This window comes from Hevea brasiliensis, chromosome 17 (assembly GCF_030052815.1).
Source record: "Hevea brasiliensis isolate MT/VB/25A 57/8 chromosome 17, ASM3005281v1, whole genome shotgun sequence".
Classification (NCBI taxonomy): Eukaryota; Viridiplantae; Streptophyta; class Magnoliopsida; order Malpighiales; family Euphorbiaceae; genus Hevea; species Hevea brasiliensis.
The window spans coordinates 57,911,761-57,929,850 of record NC_079509.1 but is presented as its reverse complement, the minus strand read 5'-3'; the positions used below and the strand labels follow the sequence as shown (position 1 = coordinate 57,929,850).

At 36.2% G+C, this 18,090-nt stretch overlaps 2 protein-coding genes across 5 annotated transcripts in view; one reads left to right on the top strand and one right to left on the bottom strand.

Annotated features, from left to right (window-relative positions):
- Nucleotides 1-16,880, top strand: part of LOC110636773 (actin-interacting protein 1-2-like) — a 36,703-nt gene extending 19,823 nt beyond the window's left edge. For 2 of the 3 annotated variants that reach the window (XM_058138923.1, XM_058138924.1), the window contains 2 exons: nucleotides 8,502-10,087; nucleotides 16,284-16,880. In XM_058138923.1, coding sequence (XP_057994906.1) covers nucleotides 9,629-10,087; nucleotides 16,284-16,325 — 501 coding nt within the window. In that variant the 5' untranslated portion in view covers nucleotides 8,502-9,628 and the 3' untranslated portion in view covers nucleotides 16,326-16,880. The remainder of the gene's footprint in view (nucleotides 1-8,501; nucleotides 10,088-16,283) is intronic. The other variant, XM_058138925.1, reaches the window with a different exon arrangement.
- On the bottom strand, nucleotides 3,055-7,085 carry LOC110658586 (uncharacterized). 2 transcript variants are annotated; one of them, XR_009145394.1, is made up of 5 exons: nucleotides 6,832-7,085; nucleotides 4,867-5,814; nucleotides 3,948-4,757; nucleotides 3,746-3,864; nucleotides 3,055-3,658 (listed from the first exon to the last, which is right to left on the bottom strand). XR_009145394.1 is itself a non-coding variant. In XM_058138922.1 (3 exons), exons 1-3 carry the CDS (start codon nucleotides 5,627-5,629, stop codon nucleotides 3,857-3,859), a joined length of 1,581 nt encoding a protein of 526 aa, XP_057994905.1. In that variant the 5' UTR covers nucleotides 5,630-5,670; the 3' UTR covers nucleotides 3,055-3,856. The 2 variants fall into 2 exon arrangements, 1 of the variants encoding a protein (XP_057994905.1); XM_058138922.1 differs by lacking the exon at nucleotides 6,832-7,085 and having other exon boundaries at nucleotides 3,055-3,864; nucleotides 4,867-5,670.
- Nucleotides 16,881-18,090: the final 1,210 nt, after the last annotated feature.

Sequence of the window (18,090 nt, the reverse complement as noted above, 5' to 3'; positions counted from 1 at the left end):
TATATATATATATATATATATATATATATATATTTCAAATATCGGTAAAGAGGAAACCTTTTATATATTTTCTTCTTTTTTTTTAATAAAAATCAGCTATTGTCCAACAGTAATCATGATCAACCCAATTCAATACCAATGATCAAAGAAAAAAAATGAATTTCTAGAGTAGTTGTAACAGATCAAGGAAAGAAAATAAAATCAGATTCACCCATTATTAAACAAAGAACGAGAATTTTTACCTTGAAAACAAAATCGAAGGTGATGAATAGAGAAGTAAAAATTTAGAGATTCTCTGCGCATATCAGATTATAAATCGTAAATTTTTATATATATATGCATACAACTCAACTCAACTCAACTCAACTAAGCCTTTATCCCAAAAATTTGGGGTCGGCTATATGGATTCGCTTTCTTCACTCTGAACGATTTTGGGTTAAATCCTCAGAAATGTGTAATGCTTCTAGGTCATGTTGTACTACTCTCCTCCAAGTCAATTTAGGTCTACCCCTTTTTTTCTTTCTATCTTCTAACCTAATGTGCTCTACTTGTCTAACTGGAGCCCCCGTATAGCCGACCGTATAGGTATGTCTACGCTTCACATGACCAAACCACCTCAATCTCTCTTCTCTCAACTTATCTTCAATTGGCACCACTCCTACCTTTTCTCTAATACTCTCATTACGGACTTTATCTAGTCTAGTATAGCCACTCATCCACCTTAACAATCTCATTTCTGCAACTCTTATCTTAGATGCATACGACTCTTTCAGTGCCCAACACTCACTACCATATAACATAGCCGGTCGTATGGCTGTACGGTAAAATTTTCCTTTCAATTTATTGGGAATCTTACGATCACATAAAACTCCCGTGGCACGTCTCCACTTCAACCATCCGGCTTTAATCCTATGAATAACATCCTCCTCACATCCCCCATCTACTTGAAGGACTGAGCCTAGATATTTAAAGTGATTACTTTGGGGCAGTATCACTTCATTCAAACTAACTCCTTCCCTGTCACCAGTTTGGCCTTCACTGAACTTGCAATGCATGTATTCTGTCTTCGTTCTACTTAACTTAAAACCCTTTGACTCTAGAGTACTTCTCCAAAGTTCTAGCTTTCTATTGACTCCTTCTCGTGTCTCATCTATCAGAACAATATCATCCGCAAACATCATGCACCAAGGAATACTCTCTTGTATATGTTTCGTCAGTTCATCTAAAACTAATGTAAAAAGGTAAGGGCTTATGGTTGATCCTTGGTGTAATCCAATTGAGATAGGAAAATCACTTGTGTCCCCTCCCACTGTACGCACAATAGTAGTTGCTCCTTCATACATATCTTTCAATACTTGTATGTACCTAATAGATACCCTCTTTTGTTCTAACACATTCCATAAGACCTCTCTTGGAACACTATCGTAAGCCTTATCCAAATCAATAAAAACCATATGTAGATCTTTCTTCACATCTCTATATTTCTACATCAAGCTTCTAATGAAAAAGATCGCTTCCATAGTTGAACGACCGAGCATGAAACCAAATTAATTGAGAGAAATAGAAGTATCATGACGTAGTCGATGCTCCACAACTCTCTCCCACAACTTCATAGTATGGCTCATGAGTTTAATTCCCCTATAGTTTAAGCAACTTTGTATGTCTCCCTTATTTTTAAAAATAGGTACGAAAATACTCTTCCTCCATTCATCAGGCATTTTCTTTGAGTTTAGAATCTTATTAAATAATTTAGTTAACCATGCCACTCCCATATCTCCCAAATACTTCCACACTTCAATTGGTATTTCATCGGGTCCACAGGCTTTACCCACTTTCATTCTCTTAAGTGTTTCCTTTACTTCTAAAGATCTAATCCTTCTAGTATAATTCACATGCTTTTCTATTGTTCTATAATCTATATTCACGCTATTACCATTTTGACTATTATTAAAGAGATCATTAAAATAATTTCTCCATCTTTCTTTAATGTCCTCATCTTTCACCAACACTTTTCCTTCTTTATCCTTAATGCACCTAACTTGATTGAGATCTTGACATTTCCTTTCTCTCCTCCTTGCTAATCTATAAATATTTTTCTCCCCTTCTTTAATTCCAAGTTTGTCATATAATTTTTCAAAGGCCTGTGCTCTTGCTTGACTAACTGCTTTTTTTGCCTCTTTCTTTGCTATCTTATACTGTTCATATGCCTTATTATTATCACATTTAGGTAATTTCTTATACCATTCCCTTTTTCTCTTCACTGCCTTTTGTACTTCCTCATTCCACCACCATCTCTTTTTTGAGGGTGGTCCATGTCCTTTAGACTCTCCAAGTACTTTTCTAGCTACTTCTCTAATCTTTGATGCCATCTGTATCCACGTATCATTGGCCTCCATATCCAGCTTCCATACTTCGGACTCGAGAAGTTCATTTTTGAACTTCACTTGCTTTACTCCTTTGAACTCCCACCACTTTGTTCGAGCTACACTATTTCTTCTGACCTTACTTGAATTGTTCCTAAACTTGACATCCAAGACCACCAACCGATGTTGACTTGTTAAAGCCTCTCCTGGAATGACCTTGCAATCCTTGCATAGAGCTCTATTTGTCTTCCTAGTTAAGAGGAAGTCGATTTGGCTTCTATGTTGCCCACTTTTGAAAGTCACTAAATGTGACTCTCTTTATATAAAGTAGGTATTTGCTAGTATTAGGTCGTATGCCATAGCAAAATCCAGGATGCTTTTTCCCTCCTCATTTCGACTGCCAAAACCAAAACCTCCATGAACATTCTCATAACCTTGTCTATCACTTTCTACATGCCCATTCAAATCTCTACCAATGAAAACATTCTCTTCATTCGGTATGCTTTGCATTAAATCATCCATATCTTCCCAAAACCATAGTTATCAAAGGCTCAAGGCGCACCGAGGCGCCAAGGTGTCTTGGAGCCTAGGCGCAAGGCGCAAGGCGCAGGCGCGCGCCCGAGAGAGCCGAGGCGCAAAAATAAAAAATATATATTAAAAATAAAAAAAATTATAATTATGCTATCACACCTCAAGTAACATAAAACTATATAATAATAACTAACAAATATGCAAGTAATAATTAGTTTATAATCCAAAAGAGATAAAAATAAACTACTAAAAATTAAAGTTTAATAAACTAGTAAACTACTAAATGTTCAATCCCCATCAATAGAAATATCAAAATCCTCTTCATCTTCTTCATCTTCTTCATCATCTTCATTATCCTCCTCATACTCATCTTCCAAATTAACATCTTCATCATCATCATTTTCTTCCTCGTCTTCAAGAAGTGAAGAAGTACGAGTGGATGATACTTTTCTTTTTTGCTGTGATGTAGATGCAACATTTTTCCCTTTGCTTAATCTAGTGTTGTAGGCATTCTCTTCAGCTCCAGTAGCTGCAGCAACCACATTCCATGTCAAATCATCATCTTCAAAAACAAGTTCATCTCTATCAATCTCTTCCTCCATTTGACCCATCAACCATTCATTACTATCATCAATGTCTTTCAATGAGATGGGGTCAATGCGGTCACGTGCATCATATCTACGCTTTAATGACCGATTGTACTTGACAAACACCAAATCATTCAAGCGATTTTGAGCTAGTCTATTTCTTTTTTTACTGTGAATCTGCAAAATATAACAATTTTAATAAGTATAATTTTTGAAAGAACAAATGAAAGGTATAATTCTAAAGGGAGATGTTTTGTCACTTACATGCTCAAAGATGCTCCAATTACGCTCACAACCAGATGCACTACAAGTGAGGCTAAGCACTTTAACAGCAAAATTTCTCAAATTTAGAGTTGTTGCTCCATAAGTTAGCCACTATGTAGCTAATGAAAAAATAATGCATATTAATTATTATTCAAAAATATTGCAATATGAGATTACATGCTTATGGATAAAATTATATTACTTGGAGATACTTTCTTTCGATTCCTAATTGTCATATCCATCCCAAAGATACCTTCAGCATTTTGATAAAAAGGCAATTGTGCCATTATTTTGTCTTGCTCTTCTTTGCTTGGAATCAACCTTGCTACAACTTGGAATAAACCGGTAACAACCTCAACATCTTCATTAATTTTCTCATTTGAATAAAAAAATTCAGGATTCAAATAATATCCAGCTGCGTGCAAAGGTCGATGGAGTTGGCTTTCCCATCGTTTATCAATAATCTCAAAAATTGTCTTGTATTTTTCTTCATTTTCATCAAATGACTTTGCAATTGCTTCTTTAGCCCTATCCATCGCCTCATAAATATATCCCATTGCAGGCATTTTCTCACCATCAACTAATCTAAGCACACGAACTAATGGACCAAATATCTTTAAGATATAAACAATATTAGTCCAAAAAGTAGGCATCATGACAATACTGTATACTTTTTTACCTGACAGTTCTTTTGCCCACTTACTTTTGGTCCATTCCTCTGAGGTAAACATCTTTCTCAAATTCGCCTTGTTCTTACGTATACGTTGAAGGGTGAGAAAAGCAGTTGCAAATCTTGTGACAGCTGGCCTAATTAGCTCTCTTTCACCAGTAAAGTGCCGCAACATGTTCACCACACCCGGACGAATGTAAATATATCCATTCAATGTCACTGCCCTTTTAATTGTGTTGTGAATTTTGGGAATTTTTCCAATATCTTCTAGCATCAAATCTAGGCAATGAGCAGCACAGGGAGTCCAATACAAATGAGGGCACTTTGTTTCTAACAACTTCCCTAAAAACAAAACAAATATGGTAACAAGTAGCATAAATATTAAATACATTATTTACTTACAATTAAATTAAACTATCTAATAATAGTAAGAATAAAAACTCTTAATTACCTGCAAGCACACAATTGCTAGCATTATCTGTCACAACTTGAACCACATTAGCCTCTCCAACACGCTCTACAAATCTATTAAGCAGGTCATACATCTTATCACCAGTTTTTGAGTACTCTGAAGCATCAACAGATTCCATGAAAACAGTTCCCTTTGGAGAATTCACCAAGAAATTAATCAAAGTCCTTTGTTTCTTATCAGTCCAACCATCTGCCATTATAGAACAACCATATTTTGCCCATTCTTCTTCATAGGACTTCAATGAATTCTTCACCTCAGCAACTTCTTCATTCAATAAGGGAACCCGCACCTCATGAAAACTAGGTGCTTTCATACCAATCCCAAATTGTCCAATAAACTCCACCATAACTTGAAAACTTGGATAATTGACAGCATTAAAAGGAATTGCCGCATCATACATCCATCGAGCTATATCCTTACATGCTTTTTTTCTCAATTCCTTTTTACATGCCTCATTAATAGTGGTTTGCTTCAGCTTTGAATTTTTTCTATCCTGTACCGCCTTTGCAGCACTTTTGGCAAAATATAAATCTATTGGACCCTTTGTCCTTGCCTTCTTTTGAACCTTACTATTTCCTTTTGAGCCTCTAAGAATTATCCCAACATCATCTTCATCTTCGTCATCTCCAAGAATTTCAACATCCTCATAATCAGGCAATTTATCTAAGGTCTTTGCTGAAGCCTTTTGCTGCATATACTCTTGTAGCTCTTCACGCACATGTGTTGGACACTTCTTACACATTGTAGCATTTCGAAATCCTCCAACTAATGCTGTGTAGCTCGAAATATCCCTCCTTTTGTAACTTTGCTACAAAAGTTACAAGCAACATCATTTCTATTGTTTGGATTCACCAAGTGGACATATTTCCATGTGGGATCTTTGTTGCTATTGTCAGTTTTAGCAGCGGTAGATGCCTCCGATTCCATCTTTGCAAAAATAAAATAAAATGATAAGAAAATTAATAATTTAACAAGTAACAACAAGCCAACAATAATATACATACATACCAATTTATAGTACCATAATCCAATTATAATAATAGAAATTAACAATTTATGATAACACAAACTCAATTACAATATTTCTAATAATTTCTAAGAAGACCTAATAACAATTAGCAATAAGAAAATAAAGTCATAAAACATTTTTAATCCAATAATAAAACTAAAAGCTAATAAGAGTAATTGAATTAGCATATTATTAGCATCTCAAGTTGTCAAGTCTCAAGTCTCAACATATTTTCACATATTCACAATAAATAATATGTCAAAATCACAAATTTATACTAAAAAGAAAAGGAAAAGAAAAACATTGCAGGGTAAGGATTGGCAGCCAAAAAAAAAAAAAGATGCAGAAGAAGAATGTAGTGCAGAAACAGTGCAAGAAAGAGAGAGAGAGCATGGCAGCCAAAAAAAAAATGCAGAAAACAAAGTGCAGTGCAGAAACACTGCTGGAGAGAGAGAGAGAGCATGGCAGTCCAAAAAAAAAAAAAAAGAGAAGAAGTGCAGCGCAGAAACACTACAGCAGGGAGAGAGAGAGAGAGCATGGCAATCAAAAAAAAAAAAAAGAGAAGCAGAAACAGAAAGTGCAAGGTCTGAAACACTACAAAGAGGAGAGAGAGAGAGAGCATGGCACCAAAAAAAAAAAAAAAGGAAGCAGAAATGTAAAGTGCAATGCAGAAGAGAGAGCATGGCAGTCCAAAAAAAAAAAAAAGGGAAACAAAAAGTGCAGTGCAGAAGAGAGAGCATGGCAGTCCAAAAAAAAAAAAAAAAGGAAGCAGAAAGTGTAGTGCAGAAACACTACAGGGAGAGAGAGGGAGAGCATGGCAGTCCAAAAAAAAAAAAAAGAAGCAGAAAAAGAATACCCAGCACAGGAGAGAGAGAGAGAGAGAGAGAGAGAAGAAGAAGAAGAAGAAGAAGAAAAGAAGAAGAAAAAATACATACCAGGTTTGTTTGAGATCTCTCCCTTCACTCCTCTTCTTCTTCTTCTTCTTCTTTTTTTCTTTTTGCTGGCTGTTGGCTGCTGGACAAGTTAAAAAAAAAAAACCCTAGCAGCCCACCATTTTATAATGTGCCTTGCCTCATTGGGGTGCGCCTCGGTGCGCCTCGCGCCTCGGTGCGCCTCGATGCGCCTCAGTGAGGTCTTGCGCCTCAGCTGCCCCGAGGCCCCTAGGGCTGCGCCCGGTGCGCCTTGCGCCTGAGGCACTGCCCAAAACCTTTGTTTACTCTCACTGTCTAGTCCTATTTGTGGGGCATAAGCATTAACTATATTTATTGTTTCTCTTTCTAGTACTAGCTTTACTAGTATAATTCTATCTCCTACTCTTTTCACAGCTATTACTGCGTCTTTCAATGTCCTGTCTATGATTATGCCCACTCCGTTCTTGTTTCTCTCCTTTCTGGTAAACCACAGTTTGTACCCTGAATTACCCACTTCCTTACTTTTCTCTCCTACCCATTTAGTCTCCTGAATGCAAGCAATATTCACCCTTCTTCTTTCCAAGGTATCCACAAGCTCCATTAATTTTCCTGTAAGTGATCCAACATTCCAAGTACCAACCCTGATCCTCCTCCTATCCTGCTCCTTCCTAATTGGTCTCCTTCTATGATATCTTCTATTGTTTTCTATGTCTATCTTGTGTTCAGTTCGACTATTTATTCTACTATCTGTCCTATGGACTAACTTCTTTACCCACACCCGTCCATGATGTGGGAACCCTTGCTCACTTAGCACCACACCCGGGAGCGGGCATGGCACGTCGCTTTCGGTGAATGCCCTACACCCTTACATATTTCTCACTACACCCGGGCTCCGATGTAGCGCGTCTTTAGTAGAGGACGCCCCAACGTTTATATCATTTGAATCCATATTATAGGGTGTGACGAAATTTTTACGCTGGTTGTCACCTACCGCAACCCTCCTCCTTTATCCGGGCTTGGGACCGGCTAAGCGCAAACTACTTAGGCAGAGTTTTTATATATATATATACATATATAATAATAAATAAAAGATGATGAAAAATACCTGTTGAGAGTATTTGGTATAAAAGGAGGTGATAAATAGGCTTTGAGAACAAAGTTTAGTAGAAAGAGATTATTAGGGTATATATATTTTAAGAGTTCCATTAGGTGTAGAATGGGATAAGAGTTATCATTGAACTGGGTTATTCAGATTACAGATATATATTTAATTTCAAAAATAATATATCTATAAAAATAAATAAGCAGGCCATCCAATAAAATATATTTTTTTAGATAATTATATTAAATTATTGTTAGCTAATTAAAATAAATAAATAAATAAAATATTGGGTTTCCACATAATCAAAAGCTGCCGAATAATAGAATTTCTAGTTCTATATATAGTGTTGTTTTGCAATCCTAATCATAAGTGAATTAGGAACCCTAATTTAACTCTAATTCGGAATACTAAATACGATAAACTAGGAAATAATAATAATAAACGTAATAATTATAGAATCCCTAAAGAATAAAACTCTAAACTTCCTAATTTTGCAATAAATAAAATTCCTAAACTCTGTCTAGTGTCTTCGTCCAATGCTGCTTCACCCAGTGCCAGTACTGACTGACAATAGGACTAAATTATTTTTTAGGTTCTGACCATTTCTGCTGGTAAGTCAGCGAAAGTGTGGGAGATCTGTGATGATGGTAATGGGGAATTGAAGAAAACATTGGCATGTTCTGGCTCAGGTGGAGTTGATGACATGCTAGTTGGTTGCCTTTGGCAGAATGATTATCTTGTCACTGTGTCCCTTGGTGGCACAATTAGCATCTTCTTTGCAAGTGATCTCAAAAAAAGTCCACGACAAATATCTGGACATATGAAGAATGCTACATCATTAGCTGTGCTTAAAAATGTCCAAAAAACTATATTGTCCAGTAGTTATGATGGTTTGATAGTTAAATGAATTCAAGGCATTGGATACAGCTGCTGTTGAAGAAGAAATTGTCACATCTGGATTTGATAATAAGGTGACTGACATGCATATATTCTTCAATTCTACTTTGAAATAACTATATTTACTTTTTGTTTCCATTTCTAATCAATTATAGAGTTAAGAAAGTGAAAGAGAACATGCTTGTTACAATCTTTTTTCTTCCTTATTTAATTATGTAAGCAGAATATATCTTGATTGTGGCTTCTCTTTCATTATTTGATACTTAGCTTATGAACAAATAATATGCATCTAAAGCTATCATTGAATTTCCAAGGAGAAGTATTTCCCCAGCAAATATTTTTAAATCCTCGAGTTCAAATATATACAGTATAAAACTGACAAAAGAAGACAGTTAGACTCCACTGGTAACTGAACTTTTATCTGGAAAGTAATTTGGAGAAAGTTTTAAAGTGTCTTTAAATAGTATTGGTGAGATTTTTCTTCCAATGTAAGTTGCTGCTTATTGCTGAAATTATAAAATATCCTCAGTAAGTCACTCATTTATGTAATTTCTTGGCTTATAAAATTGACAATCAATGGAAGATCTACAAAATATGATGATGAAATTACTTGGTATGGATGATTTGTCAAATCATTTGTTAGTCCAGATTCTGTTAAGTCACAAATGGATTATTATTATTATTATTATTATTATTATTATTATTGTTTCTTCTTTTGTGACTTTAACAAATAATTAGATAAAATTCTACTTAGGTTTGATTAATTAAACATGACTTTTTCCTGAGGCACCATCATTTTTTGGAAAAAAAAAAGTCATATATATGATGGTTCTGCTCGTAATGCTTTTCTTTCTTCCCTTTCCCTGTGCCTGGATTTGTAGAGTTCGTTTTCAAGGGGATCAATGTGGAGATGCAAATTCCATTGACATTAGCAGTCAACCAAAAGACTTGAGTCTTGCCCTTCTCAATCCTGGCCTTGCTTTGGTCACAATTGATTCAGGTGTTGTCATGCTCCGTGGTACAAAAATAGTGTCAACAATCAATCTTGGTTTTTCTGTGACAGCATCTGCAATTGCACATGATGGAAGTGAAGCAATCATAGGTGGGCATGATGGCAAATTGCATGTATATTCTATAACAGGTGACACTCTTAAGGAAGAAGCAGTACTTGAGAAACATCATGGGGCTGTCAGTGTCATACGTTACTCTCCAGATGTTTCAATTTTTGCAGCTGGTGATGCAAATAGAGAAGCTGTTGTTTGGGACCGAGTCTCCCGAGAGGTACCTTGTTCTCCTAATTTAATTTGACAATTTTGTTGCCGTAAAACTGTTTATTTATGGCATTTGATTAGTTTAGCAGAAGTGACAAATGTGCAAACCTATGTCTGTTGTGTGTGCGTCTGTGAAATAACATTATATTTATTTTAAGAGTGATACGACTGATTGCATCACCAACTTGGCTCACAACTTTGCTGATCTAGTAAGTTACGAGAAGGCCTTAAAATTTTCTAGCACTTTGCCTGGAGGTAAGAAACTTACCTACACTGGGTGTATATAGGTAGCTCTCACAAAAGAGTGGGCTTCATGCAATGAGATCCATTTCTATTAGTGATGGTGTATGTACACATGATAAGCTTAGTCATGTAGTTAAGCCTAGTCACATGATAAGTCTGTTAGAAGTATAACTAAAATTAGATTATCCAGTTGACTGCTCATACCATTTTCAACATGAAGTAAACATGCCCTTAGAACAGTGAGAATAGGTACAGTCAAGTATTTAAAACCTGATTAGTTGGACCTGGTTAACAAGGAGTTGCTTTGTTAACTGATCTAGTTGACTGCTCAAACACTTGTGAGTGGTCAAAGCCTGATTAAAATTAGCTGATCCACTAATCCAACTGCAACCTGGCCTTCCAGATTAAAATGAATTTGACCTGCTTTCGGAAATGTTGAAAGTGCAAGTTGCCTGTTAGATGCTTGACCCCTGTTTCAGAAGAAGTCCACAATAGCCTCCTCGCCACCAAGCCACCTAAAGAATTTTGATGTAAACTGTTAGTCTCAAAGTCTCTACTCTCTGACAAGTGCAAAGGATATTCAAGTCCTGAATATCATTTCATCATTTTATAAACATTCTCTTATTTTTGGTTGACATTTTGTTTGTTGTTATGGAAAGTCAATCAATATATTATTTCTCTGTATATTCTGTATTCTGTATTCCTATTTAGGATTTCTTATTTAGAATTTCTTCCCAATTAGTAGAACACAATTATAGGAATCAATTATATATATATACCTATGTACAGATTAATTGAAATTAAGGAAAATCATCTCTTTCTACATGGTATCAGAGCAGGTCATCAATTTAGGGTGACTATTTGTTCTCACCACCCAGCTCAGGAGAGACCTTGGCCGCCGACCGGCCGTTTCGACCTTGATCAACATCGCCGGTGTTGCCTCAACCCCCTCATTCCACCACTGTGTGCTGTTGCCTGATCCAGTACACCATTAAAGGACTTCTGAGGTTTGGCTCTCAGATCCTATTTCGGTATTTGCTTGATTTGTGATTTTGGGTTATTTTGCTGCTATAAGCACTTTGGATTAGCGTTTCGGTTAGTTTTTTTTGTTTCAACAAATGGCAGACAATAAGAATGTTATTTCTGATGTGATTCCGGTGATGACTAAGATCACGGAACACAAACTTAATGGTTCGAATTACTTGGAGTGGAGTAAGACTGTTAGGGTCTATTTGCGTAGCATTGATAAGGATGATCACCTTACTAAAGATCCACCCACTGATGATACACGACAAACTTGGCTAGGGGAGGATGCTCAGTTGTTTTTGGAGTTTCGAAACTCGATTCACAGTAAGATAATTAGTTTAATTAATCACTGTGAATTTGTTAAGGAATTGATGGATTACTTAGATTTTTTGTATTCTGGTAAAGGGAATATCTCCCATATTTATGATATTTGTAAGGCATTCTACCGTGCTAAGAAAGAGGATAAGTCTCTCACGGCTTATTTTATGGATTTTAAACGGGTATATGAGGAACTTAATGTATTGTTGCCTTTTAGTCCTGATGTGAAAGTTCAAAGAGCCCAACGGAGCAACTAGTCGTTATGAGTTTTCTTGCGTGCCTTCTTTGAGTATGAGATCGCTAAATCTCGATTCTCTCGATCGAGATTTCCTCTTTGCATGAAACGTTCACACGGGTCCTTCGTGCAGAGTACCCAATCTTCACAAATCAAGAGTGCTCTTATTAGCCGTAATCCAAATGGACAACAGGGTAATAGAAGAGGAATTAGAGGAGGAATTACAGGCAACAGAAATAATCAATGTAATGAAGAGGTTAGTTCTAATCAGGACTCAAGAGGAATCATTTGTTATTATTGCCATGAGCCTGGCCATACAAAATATAATTGTCCGCAACTTCAGAGGAAAAATCAGCGATCACTGATGGCAAATATGGCAGCAGAGAATTCTACAGTTTCTTCGTCTGAGAAAATTATTTTGGTATCTGCAGAGGATTTTGCACAATTTTCCCAGTATCAGGCATCTCTAAAGCCTACCAGTTCCCGTCACTGCGATTGCTGAGTCAGGTAAATCCACTACATGCCTTGTGCCTTCCTCATCCAAATGGGTTATTGATTCTGGTGCGACAGATCACATGACAGGTAATTCTAGTCTTCTATCTGCTTTTCAGTTTAATCTCACTTCCTCTACTGTTATTTTAGTTGATGGTTCTACTTCTTGTATCATAGGTTCTGGAACTGCGAACCCGACTTCGTCAATTTCTTTGTCTTCTGTTTTGTGTCTACCAAAATTCTCTTTTAATCTACTTTTTGTTAGTAAACTTACTCGTACCTTAAATTGTTCTGTTTCCTTTTTTCCTTACCAGTGTTTGTTTCAGGATCTTACGACGAAGCAGATTATTGGTAGAGGACGCGAGTCAGGTGGTCTCTACATTCTGGAAAATCATGTACCGCGGTCGCTTATTTACTCCAGTACCTTAACATCTCTTGAACCTCATTGTAGATTGGGTCATCCTTCTTTGTCTACCATGAAGAAGCTGTGTCCTCAATTTCAGTCTTTATCAGTAGTAGAATATGAGTCGTGCCAGTTTGCAAAACATCATCGTTTGCCTTCTGTGTCTAGAGTCAATAAACGGGCTTCATCCCCTTTTGAGTTAGCTCATTCTGATGTTTGGGATCCTTGTTCTGATATTTCTAAAACTGGATTTCGTTATTTTGTTACTTTTGTTGATGATTACTCTCGTGTTACCTGGTTATATTTAATGAAGAATCGTTCTGAGTTGTTTTCTATCTTTTGTGCCTTTTGTAATGAAATCAAAACTCAATTTAATATTTCTGTACGCATATTAAGAAGTGACAATGCCAAAGAATACTTTTCAGCACAATTTCAGTCTTATATGACACAAAATGGCATTCTTCATCAGTCTTCCTGTGTGGATACCCCATCCCAAAATGGCGTGGCCGAAAGAAAAAATCGGCATCTTCTTGAGGTAACTCGTGCTCTTCTTTTTCAGATGAAAGTTCCTAAACACTTTTGGGCGGATGCAGTTTCTACAGCATGTTTTTTTATCAATCGTATGCCGTCTTCTGTCTTTAATGGGGATATTCCTTATACTGCTTTGTTTCTTACAAAATCTTTATTTCCTATTGAACCTCGTATTTTTTATTGTACCTGTTTTGTACATGATGTTCATCCACAGGTTACTAAATTAGATCCAAAATCTCTCAAATGTGTCTTCCTTGGGTACTCCCGGCTCCAAAAAGAGTACCGTTGTTTCTCTCCTACTCTTAATCGTTATCTTGTTTCTGCAGATATCACATTTTTTGAGTTCACTCCATTTTTTCCTCAATCATTTGTGTATGAGAGTCAGGGGGAGGAGGATGATCTCTTAATATATACTGTCCAACCAATGTCTGGTCCTCTCCTACAGCCTGTTTCTTCTGTCTCTAGACCTACTCGACCTCCCATTGTTCATGTTTATTGCAGAAGATTGGAGATTCCTGACTCAGATCCTCCACCAGCTACTTCGTTGGGAGATTCTGTACCTCATACTAATCATGATTCTGATCTAGACTTACCCATTGCTCTTCGTAAAGGTAAACGTTCATGTACTTACCCTATCTCTTCTTTTATTTCTTATAATCAATTGTCTTCTTGTTCTCGGTGTTTTGTTACTTATTTAAACTCTGTTCCTATCCCTAATACTGTTGGTGAGGCACTGTCTCATCATGGCTGGTGTGATGCTATGAAAGAGGAAATGGAGGCTTTAGATGCTAATGGTACATAGGAACTGTTGACTTTGCCCACTGGTAAGAAAGCTATTGGTTGCAAATGGGTATTTACAGTAAAGGTAAATCCTGATGGTTCTGTGGCTAGGTTAAAAGCACGCCTTGTAGCAAAAGGATATGCTCAGACATATGGGTTTGATTACTCTAACACTTTTTCTCTTGTAGCTAAACTTACTTCTATTCGCTTGTTCATCTGTTTAGTAGCTACATATGATTGGCCCCTGTATCAATTGGATATCAAGAATGCTTTCCTTCATGGTGATCTTCAGGAGGAGGTGTATATGGAGCAACCACCTGGGTTTGTTGCTCAGGGGGAGTTGGGTAAAATTTGTAGGTTTCGAAAGTCTCTTTATGGCTTGAAACAAAGTCCTAGGGCATGGTTTGGGAGATTCAGTGAAGCAGTACAAGAATTTGGTATGCAAAAGAGTAAGTGTGATCACTCAGTATTTTATTGGCAATCTGAGGCTGATCTAATTCTCCTGGTAGTCTATGTGGATGACATTGTCATCACTGGGAGTGACTCTGCAGGTATTTCATCTCTTAAAACCTTCCTCCAAACCCAGTTTCAGACCAAAGACTTGGGATTGTTAAAGTATTTCTTGGGTATCGAAGTTATGAGAAGTAAGAAGGGTATTTTCTTGTCTCAAAGAAAATATGTCCTCGATCTATTGACAGAGACAGGAAAATTAGGTGCTAAGCCTTGTAGTGCACCAATGACTCCAACTTTACAACTGTTAGCAGGGGATAGTGAGTTGTTTGAAGATCCAGAGAGATACAGGAGATTGGTAGGAAAATTGAACTACCTTACAGTCACTCGTCCTGACATTGCTTATGCCGTTAGTGTGGTAAGTCAGTTTATGTCTTCCCCAACTGTTGCTCATTGGGAAGCCTTGGAACAAATCTTGTGGTATCTGAAGGGCGCTCCAGGAAGAGGTTTGCTATATGGTAATTATAGGCATTTGAATGTTGAATGTTTTTAAGATGCTGACTGGGCTGGATCTAAGGTTGACAGGAGGTCTACTACTGGATATTGCGTTTTTGTTGCAGGAAATTTGGTGTCTTGGAGAAGTAAGAAGCAGAGTGTAGTTTCTCGATCTAGTGCTGAATTCGAATACAGAGCCATGGCACAATCAGTATGTGAGGTAATGTGGATACTTCAATTACTAGATGAGACAGGTTTTAAGACCTCTCTGCTTGCAAAATTGTGGTGTGATAATCAAGCTGTTCTCCATATTGCTTCTAATCCGATGTTTCATGAGCGGACCAAACATATTGAGATTGATTGTCACTTTATTCGTGAAAAGATTCAACAACAGATCATCTCAACAGGACACATCAAAACTGGAGAGTAGTTAGGAGATATTTTCACAAAAGCTCTGAATGGAGCTAGGATTGACTACATTTGTAATAAGTTGGACATGATTAACATCTATGCTCCAACTTGAGGGGGAGTGTTATGGAAAGTCAATCACTATATTATTTCTCTGTATATTCTGTATTTTGTATTCCTATTTAGGATTTCTTCCTAATTAGTAGAACACAATTATAGGAATCAATTGTATATATATATCCATGTACAGATTAATTGAAATTAAGGAGAATCATCTCTTTCTATAGTTTAATAGGGATGCAACCAGATACTCCTAGGTGAACCATATCATAACTATTAGACACTAGTGTAGACAAACCATATCATAACTATTAGACACTAGCGTATCCATAATGTATGCATTGGTGCTATTATTCTTACACTTAAACATCAAGTTTGCTATTACCTAATTCTAGTCTTGTCGTGTACTGTGTCCTTGTTCTGTGAGGAGATAGATGAGTTTATTACACAAGGGTTTGATTTATTCTACCAGGCAAAGCCCGACTGGTATATTACATTGAACCAAGCATTGATCCTTGATTTGAAATACTCCTATGATTGTATAATGTCAGATCCCCCTTGTGCCTGGTCATCAGTTTATTGTTTTATTTAAGAATGTGTACCTTGCTTTATTTAAGAATGGCAACAACAGTAGATTTCCTCTTATTTACTTTTTTAAGTATTCTAGTTTGTTACCTCATAATCTTATTAGTTATATTTTTCACAACTTAAGAACATGTTATACCATACTGCCCGCATAAATTGCCTTGCTTGGTCTCCTGATAGCAGCGTGGCTGCTACTGGATCAATTGCCAAGCCTGCATCTAGTCGGATGACCATAAAGGGAGCTCATTTGGGTGGGGTATATGGATTGGCTTTCACTGATGAGCTAAGTTTGGTAAGCTCTGGTGAGGATGCTTGTGTTCGCGTTTGGAGATTAAGCCCACAGTGATGCTCATTAATGGAGGTCATCGTGAAGATGCTAGGCTAAAAAACTATCAAGGTTTGGTGAGGATTCTGGATTGGTTTTCGACTTTTATTTTTTGTTAAGTTGTGTTGCATTGAGGTTGGAGAGAGTTTAAGGAATAGGCATATTCATGAAGATTAGAGTCTGCCCTTTGTTGTTGTCATATAATGTTGGAAGTGGCCATCTACAAACAACAGTTTGATTGAGAGTTTGTGATCTATTCTCTTTTGTAGCTTGGAGTTTGAATAGTTTTCACTTGGCAGGTGATCGAAGTAGGGGAATGTCTGTCATATTGTCTTTTATTGCCACTGTTATTTTGCACGCTTGTCTTTGTCAGATTGGAGTCTGCAGAAATCCTGGAAAATAAGCTGTAGAAAATAGTATGCATCAAAGAAACAGACCTTGAGCACAGATGAAAGTTGTTGAAGTGGCCAAGTGAGCTTTTTCCTTCGGTTGTAAGAGGATTGTTGCTACAGAATGTTGTGATATTAGGTAATTTCCCCTCAGTTACAGTCTGTAAGCGATGAGTAGGGGTGTGCAAACGGTTGGTTCGGTTCGGTTTTAAACCGATCAAATCGAAATTTATAAAATTTCATATTTTTAACATTAAATCTAAATAATAAAAACATAAAAACAAAAAAAATTAGAAATCAAAACTCAAAAATCTTTAGGTTCGGTTTGGTTTTCTTTGATTTCAGTTCGATTCAATTTGATTCGATTTTTTTATTTCCTATATATATTAATAATTTCGGTTCGGTTCGATTTTTTTGATTTTTTTATGAAAATAATCGAACCGAACCGATTTACCGAAATTATCAAAATTATAAACCGAACCGAACCTATTAAATTTTAAAACCGAACCGATTGAACTAAATTAATCGGTTCGGTTCGATTTTTCGGTTTAAACCGAAAACTGCACACCCCTAGTGATGAGAGTTGTCCATGGATTTTAGTTGTTTTTTGTAGCTGGTCTAGGGATGGCCGTGGTCCGGCAGTTCCGGTTCAGTGGTTTAAGTTAATCGGATCAAATCACAGGGTCTTTGGTTGGGTTTGATTATTATATTTTTTAATGTTGTAATTATTATAAAAAAAATTAAACATTTTTTTCTGTTTACAAGTTTGTTTCTTATTATTAATTAATTATAGATTATAGATTAATTTTGCAAAACTAATAAGTTAATAAAGTGACCTTAAGAGATAACATAAATAAAATATTATTAAAAATTTATAAACCTTTAAACTCAAATTTAATAAAAAAATAAAGTAAAATAAAAAAAAAAATCAATGCTTTAGCCATTGAACAACCGTTAGTATGCTCAATTTATCTTCTCACAAGCACTAACAATGACAACCTCATAATACCGCTCCTGTTTATCCCCTCCCATGCATGCCCTATGGGCCCGTTTGTTTGGAATTGTTGTTGAGGATAATAATTTTTTTTAATATATTAGTGTTTTAATTATTAAAATATTGAAATAGTAAAATGGTTTTTTAATTATTTTTTAATAATATTTAAAATAATGTTTTTTTAAAAAAAATAATTCTGATCTTAAAATCTCAATGTTAAACATCTCAATGTTAAACATAGTTAGGGTTAGGTTGTTGATGGGCTTGGTTCGAAATTGT